The sequence below is a fragment of the Ailuropoda melanoleuca genome, chromosome 14, assembly GCF_002007445.2.
Source record: "Ailuropoda melanoleuca isolate Jingjing chromosome 14, ASM200744v2, whole genome shotgun sequence".
Classification (NCBI taxonomy): domain Eukaryota; kingdom Metazoa; phylum Chordata; class Mammalia; order Carnivora; family Ursidae; genus Ailuropoda; species Ailuropoda melanoleuca.
In genome coordinates, this window is record NC_048231.1 from 83,149,690 (window position 1) to 83,159,224 (window position 9,535).

Below are 9,535 nucleotides of genomic sequence, written 5' to 3' on the forward strand. Positions count from 1 at the left end.
CTCAGGAGAAAGGACACCAGTCCTGTGTGCAGAGCTGTTGTGTGGCCAGGGGGCACCCACATCGCCTGATTGGCTGCCGAAATTTTGATACACCTTCACGCTGGTTGGCAACCAGCCACAGCACAAGGCTTCGGACTGTCTGTTTCTGTCCCTAGGTTCCAGCTGCTTAGGACTTCCCCTTGACCTAGACCCTAGTCCCCGGGAGGGCTTCAGCTTGGTGGCTAAATATTTTAGTATCAAGCCCTCCTGCCCTTGTTTGGCAAATCTCCAGGGCAACCTGTGGTAGGAAGGCTGGACGCAGGGGTCCTGGGCTGTTAGGCCCTGTCCCACCTGCCTCACCTCGGTGACTGTCTCACAGAGGCTTGTTACCACCGGCACCTGGGAGCCACACGCTCCTCCGTCCACCCCAGCAGCGTGTGATCCACAGCAAACGGGAGTGCGTGTAAAGACACCTCAGCTCCCGCCGACCCCACATGTGGAGCCACCTCTGAGGTGTGTCCCACGCTGTTTCCTAGAGGCGGACCCCGCCCCAGTGGGACCGAGCTCCAGGTGTCCACAGGAGGAACCGTCTCGTGCACACATCCCATACGGGCTTCTTCCCCACTCCCCTGCCAGCGCTTCCAGGGCTGGCCACCACACAGACCACCTACAGCTGGAGGCAGACTTCTAGCCCTGCACCTGCTCTGAACTAACAGCAGCTCAAGCAAGTCACTTTACCCCTCTGGGCCTCTGTGTGTTCATTTGTGAAGTCAAAAAAGCAGTATCTGCTCTGACTTTGTCCCTGGATTGTGGTGAGGAACACGAGAAAGGAGAACAGCTAAAAACCCTTTGACAAATGGGAGAGTACAAAAAAGTCTCTGCTAGGCAGGGCAATGAATGACCTTCATGTCCTCTTTCGCTCCCTGTAGCCATCGACTTTCTAGAGAAGATCCTGACCTTTAACCCCATGGATCGCCTAACAGCAGAGATGGGGCTGCAGCACCCCTACATGAGCCCATACTCGTGCCCCGAGGATGAGCCCACCTCACAGCACCCCTTCCGCATTGAAGATGAGATCGATGACATCCTGCTGATGGCCGCCAACCAGAGCCAGCTCTCCATCTGGGACAGGTGCAGTGCCAGGGGCCTCCAGCCCTGGAGCCTAGAATCCATGTTCTCATCCTCCCGTTTTTGTTTTGCCTCTAATCCTCCATGACCTTTCCCCTCTCTCCCAAGCGCTATAGCTCACTGGGTGCTCCCCCACTTAGCTTCCTGCCTTTCTCTCCTGTCCCCAGGCACTCTCAGTAGATAAGCACATGTGGGTCGGGGGCCTTCCTTTGTGCAACACAGCCACCACCCCTCTCCTCCCCACCCTGAACATACTAGAGCCAGGGCTCAATACAATGTTCAGCGACATTTAAGGAGTACCCATCACTGGAACGCACTCCTAGCAGACTGGGAATCTATCCTAGAAAAGTGGACTGCGCCAGTGCCCAGCAAGGAGACAATGTGACATTTATTTCTGCACAACACTTTTGCATGGTCCTCATCGTTGACACCTCCCAAGAGTGCCATTAAGGGGGGGGGCCATTTTATTACTGCCCAGTGACACATGACAAAGCCATGGCTCAGAGATGGTAATGCCCGCCTCATGTGGGGCCTCCTGGATCTGCACTATGTCAGACACTGCTGAGCAATCACAGTCTGCCTGCCAGACTCAGCTCGGCCTCTGAATCCTTCCCAACACAGTGTGCCCGGAAGTCACTACCAGTGATTCAGCGTTGGGTAGAACATACGTTTTTTAACAATCTCTGTGTAGGCATGTTATGATGTCTCGGGTCCCTTCCTATTCTGACGTTGAAATCAGGCAACTAAACATTTGGGCATCACCATCTGCTAATCCAGGGTGGGAGAGCCGAGAGCTGCTCAGTTTAGAAGTAGAAATCAAGGGCTTAGCGGCTAGGACTCCGAGGGGGCCTAAGTGGGAGCCCCGCTGTTGTGGGAATGTGACAGCTAGTTACATAAGTGACAGATGAGCAAGTTCTCCTTTTCAGTCATTTGACAGATGATAGGTTTCAGAGTAGGGAGGCACGGAGGGAGGGCCAGGGCAACGTTGCTATTTTTGGACAGGTTTGTGGGTTTGTTGTGGTTGATTGTTGTTATCAAGAGTTGCCAGCAAATGGAGATTAATGAAGACTCTTCCTTCTGCCGCCCCCATGCTTTCCCGCCCTTGACTGTGGTCCCTGCAGGCCCTCCCCTCCACTCCACAGCACTTGAGGGCACAGAGCGCTGGCCCGGAGAGGCCCTTCCCATGCTTATCATGGCTGTGGTGCAGGGCTGGGACCAGGAAAACTGTCGCAGGGTTTCTTTGGCCACTGTCCACCCACTCTGACCATTTCTAAGCCTGACTCCGTTCTGCTCCTGACTTTCCCATCACACCCGCGTGATGGAGATGGGCAGTCCATGGCAGACTCCTTCCTACAGGCCCTCCTGCTTGGGGCAAGTGGCTTAACCTTGGATGAGCACCAGCGCCCTCATCTGTAAGGCATTGTGATCATACTGACCCCACAGGGTCTCTGTGAAGACTTCCGGAAACCAGCGTTTGGCCTTTGGTGTGTAGCAGCCAGGGAATAGGGTCTTCGCAAGTTCTTCCTCCTAGAAATTTCTGCGATGTCAAGGACCCTTGTGCGAGGAGGCAGTGTTCGCCTCTGGGAGTGACTCCTGCCCTCGTGGGGTCCCTGGGAGAGAGTGGCGGGGAGTCCAGGGGCCTCCCTGTGCCTCGCAGACCACATCATGTGGACTACTGCCGTGTGTCTGCCCTTTCACAGCCAAACCTGCCTGTCCTTGGAGCGTCGGCTGTTCCTGTGTGAGCACTGGGCATCCTGTACCATGAGCAGCTGGCCATTGGCTGCTGCCTCCCTCCACACAGCTCTGCATAGAGCACCTGGCACAGGAAGGAGAGGGCCCAGCTCGAGCTGATGGCCTGCACACCTGCCCTTCATTTGCTCTTGGCTAGCCGACTTTGCTGTCCGTGGCTGCAGGGCAGTTGACAGAAAGCAGAAGTCCAAGGATCCTTGGCCTCTCCTGAGGGTGTCTAGAATCTTTCCATAGACCCCACCTGCCCTGCGTTGATGCAGGGGGCTGGGGTGGGGCAGCTTAACCAGAGCCACTAGGGCAAGAGTTCTTCACGCTGGCCGTAACTTCGCATCACCTGGGGATGTGTTACAGCCATGCTGCCGCAGAGCCCCAGCCCAGACCTCCGGAATCCGGGCGGGGGGGATTCTAATCCGAGCCAGGGCTGAGGAGCACTCATTAGGGCTCTGCTGCTCCGAGTGTGGTCCCTGGACCCGCAGCAGCAGCATCACCTGGGAGCTGGTTAGAACCACAGCATCTCAGACCCACCTCGGAGCTACTGGATCAAGAGCTGCAACATAACAAGGGCCCCAGGCGGTTTGTGTGCACGTCACAGTTTGGGGAGCACTGCGTTGGTGGGTCTATTTGAAAGGAGGCTCCGTGAGGACAGGGAGTTTGTCATTTTGTTCACTGCTGTGCCTGTGCCTTGAGTAAGGTGCTCAAGGAATGTCTGTAGGGTATTGAATGAGTACAGAAGAATACGAGGTTTAAGCCAAAAAAAAAAATCAGTCCCTCCACCGGCATCCTGGGGGGTCACAGGACCAGAGGGACAGGGAAGGAGTGGAAAGGCAGTCTGTGGGTGGCAGACAGGGATGAGGGGGCTTGGCTCCCTCGGGGAAGGCAACTCACCCGGGGGTCCAACCACCGTTCTGTGTGTGTGCACCCTTGCAGGTACCCTGTGAGCCTGTCGTCGGACCTGGAGTGGAGGCCAGACCGGTGTCAGGACACGAGCGAGGTGCAGCGCGACCCGCGCGCCGGCTCGACGCCGCTGGCGGAGGACGTGCAGGTGGACCCGCGCAAGGACTCGCAGAGCAGCTCGGAGCGCTTCCTGGAGCGCTCGCACTCGTCCATGGAGCGCGCCTTCGAGGCCGACTACGGGCGCTCCTGCGACTACAAGGTGGGCTCGCCTTCCTACCTGGACAAGCTGCTGTGGCGCGACAGCAAGCCGCACCACTACTCGGAACCCAAGCTCATCCTGGACCTGTCGCACTGGAAGCAGGCGGCCGGGGCACCCCCGAGCACCGCTGTGGCCGCGGACGCTAGGCCGCGCGAGGACGAGCCGGCCAGCCTCTTCCTGGAGATCGCGCAGTGGGTCAAGAGCACGCAGGGCGGCCCCGAGCGCACCAGTCCGCCCCCCGACAGCCCCGAGCGCCGCCTGTCCGCCTCTCCGCCCGGCCGTCCGGCCCCCATCGACGGGGGCGCCAGCCCCCAGTTCGACCTGGACGTGTTCATCTCCCGCGCCCTGAAGCTCTGCACCAAGCCCGAGGACCTGCCGGACAATAAACTGGGGGACCTCAACGGTGCGTGCATCCCCGAACACCCTGGCGATCTCGTGCAGACCGAGGCCTTCTCCAAAGAAAGGTGGTGAGGGAGAGGGGGAGCTCCAGCCACCCCCCCCAACCCAGCGGAGGCCACCCGGAAAAGCCAGGCCCGGCAGGAAGGGGCTGGCCTCCCCGGCACCTCCACCGCCCCTTCCACCCCTCTCTGCTGCCTTGGGGTTAGCAAAACACAGGAAGGATCCGAGGAGGGAGAGGAATGTCCATTTCTTAAACTGCCTTAATAACTAGCCTTTAACCTCTGGGAGCAGGTTTGAACAGGAACCTAGTTTGAGGGTTGATCATTTTCCCAGCGAAAAGGGTCCCTTGCGCTTTATAGGTGGCGGTGTGGCGGGGAGTGAAGTGTCTTAGACAGCAGTCTGTAAGCCCTACCGCCAGGCCGGCTGCGGAGGAATCTTGCTGGCATAGTGTTGAAATCATCTGGCGGAACTAGCCTCGCTGACAGAGGAAGGACAGTGAGGCCGGGAGAAGCCAAGTGATGTGCTTACCCTCAGGGCAAGCCTGGAAGCCCAGTCTCCTAGGCCAGTGTCTGTCCACGCTAAACTGTCTTCCTCCGCTGGGGTCACTGTGGCTTTCCAATCAGACAACTCGGTCCAAGATGTTTCTTCCCTGCCCATCAGCATGTGACCTACTCTTTTATTCAGAGCAATGTTTCTTATATTCCAAAATGGGAAACTGAGCCAGTTTTACTCTACTGACCAACCAGATATTCTCTGGTCCCTCAAGTACGTCAGTAGTTCCACCTTCCACGCCCCTGTATGTGCCGCACCCCTGTGTGGTCTGTCAGCCTCGGTTCAGATCAGACCAGTCTGGGGTCTGTGGGTACAAGAACCCATCTTTCAGGCCTGGGCACACACCTCCTCCAGAACTCCCTATGCACTTTGCTGACACATGAGCAGGTGTAAGGTCACGGCCCCAGTTCCCCAGGGGATGTCCTACACGGGTGACTTTGAAGACAGCAGTTCCAGTAATGCCGCCAGACCAACACCCAGCCACATACACGGAGCCCACCCACAGACACATACAGAACTCCTCTCCTAGCCTACCTCGGGAACTATTGTTCTTGGCACGCATTGCTCATTTGGAGTAAACCAGGCCGTGAGGTGCCCGCCATAGAGCAGATGTGTTAGGAGAGAAGATTTCACACGGGACCTGTCATGCTTCATGAATACTGACCTTGATTTTTTGATCACCCATTGAGCCCTGGCAAAGAGCGGTCCCTAAAGAAATGCATGGAAAGCAAGTGGCCTTGGGGGCGAGGAATCCAGCAAGGTAGGAAGATGGGAAAGGCAGGGTGCCAACAGCGAAAGTCCTCAGGGGTCAGGCACCAGCGTAGAGACCCCAAGACACAAGAAGGGCTTCCAAGCAGCCGTGCCCCTCATAGCTTCAGGGTGAGTTTGGAGCATGCGTACCGGAGATGTTCCGGCATACAGAGCCTGGGGTGATGGGAGCCCTCTGCGGAAGCGTAGTCCACCCCCTGGAATGCTTTACCATTCCCGCCACTGGTATTCCACTCCCCCCAGAACCCCCAAAGATACCCATGGGAGGTCTAGCCGGTTTGTAAGCAGAGGACTCCCCAGCATTGGCCTTGGGCTGTGTTCACCCTGACCTTGACAGCACCTTAAACCTGTCAGCTAACTAAGAGTTGTACATTGAAACCTGCAACATGTTAGAAACCTATATTTAAAAACAATTAATCACACTGACCATAATTTTTAATGGAAAATGTGTAAATATGAAGTGTTTGGGGTTTTTTTTCTTTTTTCTTTTCTTTTCCTTTTTCTTTTTTTAAGAAAAGGAAGTCTACACCGCTCCTCATGTGCCATTTGTCCTCAGAGGGCGGCTTTACGTTTTTGGTAAAGGAACAAGCTGCTGACCTTGACCAGGAGTTCATATATAATTGTTATTATAGAGGAATTGTTACAACTACTCATGTTTTAAAAAGATCTATTAAACTTGATCAGGACGGGCCAAATAAAGTTTTATTGGAACACAGATTCCTGCATTCGTTTACGTAGGCTCTCATTCATTTACATGTTGTCTGATCCTGTCTTGGGCGGCGCTGGCGGTTGATGGATGGGAGCCTGGCTGGCTTTTCCCTACATTCCTGAGGCCTGGGTTTTGAGGAGCTGCCGTGGGAGGGAAGGGGAGCGGAGAATCTCTACAGATTGGTAGCCAGGAAGTGACTCCAGAACCACCTGGGGCAGACCCAGTGTCCCTACGATAGATCTCTAACCAGATCTCGAGTTCACTCCACTCCTTCTGAGCAAGGCTGAGCCTTTCGCCCAGTCACAGAGGTGCCCACATCATGAGATTTGGGGGAACCAACACCCACAAATAACGTGCCTGAGCCACACTTCACAGGAGCCTGAGAGTCCCCTCCACTGAAGTTCACCCCCTTTGTGAGACCGGGCAAGCATTAGCCCTGACCTTATCTGTTACTCAACAACAATAAAATAGACAATAGAGAAGGTTGTTAAGATTTGTTTCTGTTGATTGGGACTTCCTGGGGAGGCCCTTGCATTAAAAGAACTTCCTACTGGTGAGCTGCATTTGAGCCAAGAGAAGCAACCCCATTAAGGAAACTGTGGCATTCTCCCCAACATGTCAGCGGAGAGCACCCATCTCTCTGCAGGTCAAAGGTAAGTGAAGACAGTGCCCAGGGCCGGGCCAGTGTCCTGGTGGAAATCTTCTGTTGGCTTTGAGGCCCAATTTGAGGTGCTGGTAGGTAGTGGGAAGAGGGGGGTTTGAGAAGCCCCAACAGCAAACAGCACGAAAGGAAAGAAAAACTAAGAGAAGAAAAAGCCGCCTGGAGCAGCCCGGTTTGAGCTGCGCAGGCCTGCTCGGACACGGATTTTTTGACAGCGCAATACTGTCAATGCAGTTTCTCTTATGATTTTCTTTATAATGTTTTTTCTCCAGCTGACTTTAAAAGACTGTAGTATATGGGGGCGCCTGGGTGGCTCAGTCGTTAAGCGTCTGCCTTTGGCTCAGGGCGTGATCCCGGCGTTCTGGGATAGAGCCCCGCGTCAGGCTCATCCTCTGGGAGCCTGCTTCTTCCTCTCGCACTCCCTCTGCTTGTGTTACCTCTCTCACTGCCTCTCTCTCTGTCAAATAAATAAATAAAATCTTTAAAAAAAAAAAAAAGACTAGTATATGATATGCATAACATAAGAAATACATGTTAATCAGCTTTGTGTCATGAGTGAGGCTTCTGGCCGACAGTAGGATATTAGCAGTTAAGTTTTGGGGAGTCAATAGTTATATACAGATTTTCTGCTGTGGGGGGTGGTAGGCACCTCCAATCCCTGTTTTCAAGGGTCCACTGTACGTCCATTCATTCACATACTGTCTGATCCTCTCTCCTGCGATGGCATGTTTCTACTCACACCACTTCTGACACTTGAGTTTTGCACGCCAGTCGGTTCTCCAGTTCTCCGCACACAGATGTTGGACGTGGTGTTCTGCCCTCCCAGGTAGCCTTTGCCCAGCTTGGGGCGTGATCTCTACAGTAAGGAAAGTAGGATGGGGCACTGGCTTCGTTTCCTTAGAGGCAAATCCTGAGACAAAAAATCAAGTGTGAGTAATTCGGGGGTGGGAGAATGAGCTCAGAAGACACCACTAGAGCGATGGGGGGATGAGGGGGAAGGGAAGGAAGCCAGTCAAAGTGCAAGTCACCACTGTGGGAAGGAGGAAGCATGTGAATGACAAGCTTGTGGCTAAGAGCAAACCTCCTCTTCAACAATTGTTTCACCTTCGGCCTCTCAGAGCTGCTAACAAGTGGACCATAAATGGTTTACATCTTCTCCCCTTGAATTCATGAGCTCAATACTAAGAGTTTTAAATGACTGAGAAATGCCTTTGCAGAAACAAGGACACCGGGAACCATGCTGAGTTTGTGCCGTTGGCATGGTATCAAACATGGTTGTGGGGTTCCAACAGCCATGATGGTTGGGTCATCACTGTCTCGACTTGGTTCCCTCAAATCAGTCCCTGAGATGGGGGTTCCTCAGCAAGTGATGGATGGAGGGAATGCCCTAAGAAGAGGGGGAGGGCAGGAAGCAGATCAAGGTTGGGGAACCACGTAGTCCGGGTTCAGCGTCAGCCTGATGCCACAGAGAGCCTGGGAGCATGAATTGCATCAGGGAGCTGATCCCTCCTTGAGGAAAAGAGGACAGCCTTTGTGCCCCCATAGCAGCTAGTCACTGGTGGCCATTGGGGTGGGGTGGAGAGGCAGAGCCCATTCAGCCAAAGCCAGTTCTCCTAGGAGGGTCTGTGAGCCACTTAGCCGCCCAAACCCACAGCAGCTGGGCAATGGGTACACTCCCCTCATCTGCTGAAGGGGCCCTGGGCAGGGTACCGTCTGCATTGCAGGACAGTGTGCTAGGCACTACGGGGGTAAAGTGATAGAAGAAAGACCTGCCCCAGCAGATTTTTATGGTTTGGGTGGATAATGGGGCAAATACATAAAACGTCTGAGGTGGAAATGAGAGACTGCCAAAGTTGTCCCCCTAGTGAGCCCTCCATGGCCCAGTTCCAGCCCTTTCATTATTAATTTCCCGCCATTAACATTCCCTGAAGTCAATTCTCCACCACTGCTTCCCACCCCAGAGTCCTCAGCCAAGTAACTGTGTTCGGGGGGGATCCCCAAGACCATCTCCAGCTCCAATAATTCACTAAGAGGGCTCACGGGGCTCAGAAAAGCTGTCGCACTCAACAGTTATGGTTTATTACAGTGAAAGGATACAGATCAAATCAGCAAAGGGAAAAGGGGGGCAGCCAAACTCCAGGAGAAACCAGGTACAAGATCTCAGGAGTCCTCTCCCAAGGAAGTTGCATGGGGACATGCTAATTCTCCCAGCAACGACGTGTGACCACCAGCGGGTCTCACCCCAGCCCTGGCAGCCAGGAATTTTATTAAGGATCAGTTCAGTTGGGTAGCACCATGTGACTCATGTGAGTTATGGCATGTCCAGCACCCCACCCCAGGTCAAACCCAGACACTATGGCCTTGGCCTCAGGAGAGGAGAACTCAAAATCTCAGGCATCACTCCCAGGAGCCGGTCAAGGGCCAGACCTTCTGAAGA

The 9,535-nt window shown here is 54.5% G+C and overlaps 1 protein-coding gene across 2 annotated transcripts in view; it reads left to right on the forward strand.

Moving 5' to 3' along the window:
• Positions 1-6,439, forward strand: part of MAPK4 (mitogen-activated protein kinase 4) — a 152,743-nt gene extending 146,304 nt beyond the window's left edge. For both annotated transcript variants that reach the window (XM_034642436.1, XM_034642435.1), the window contains 2 exons: positions 909-1,110; positions 3,784-6,439. In XM_034642436.1, the coding sequence (XP_034498327.1) occupies positions 909-1,110; positions 3,784-4,480 (899 nt within the window). In that variant the 3' untranslated portion in view covers positions 4,481-6,439. The remainder of the gene's footprint in view (positions 1-908; positions 1,111-3,783) is intronic.
• The last annotated feature ends 3,096 nt before the right edge of the window (positions 6,440-9,535 follow it).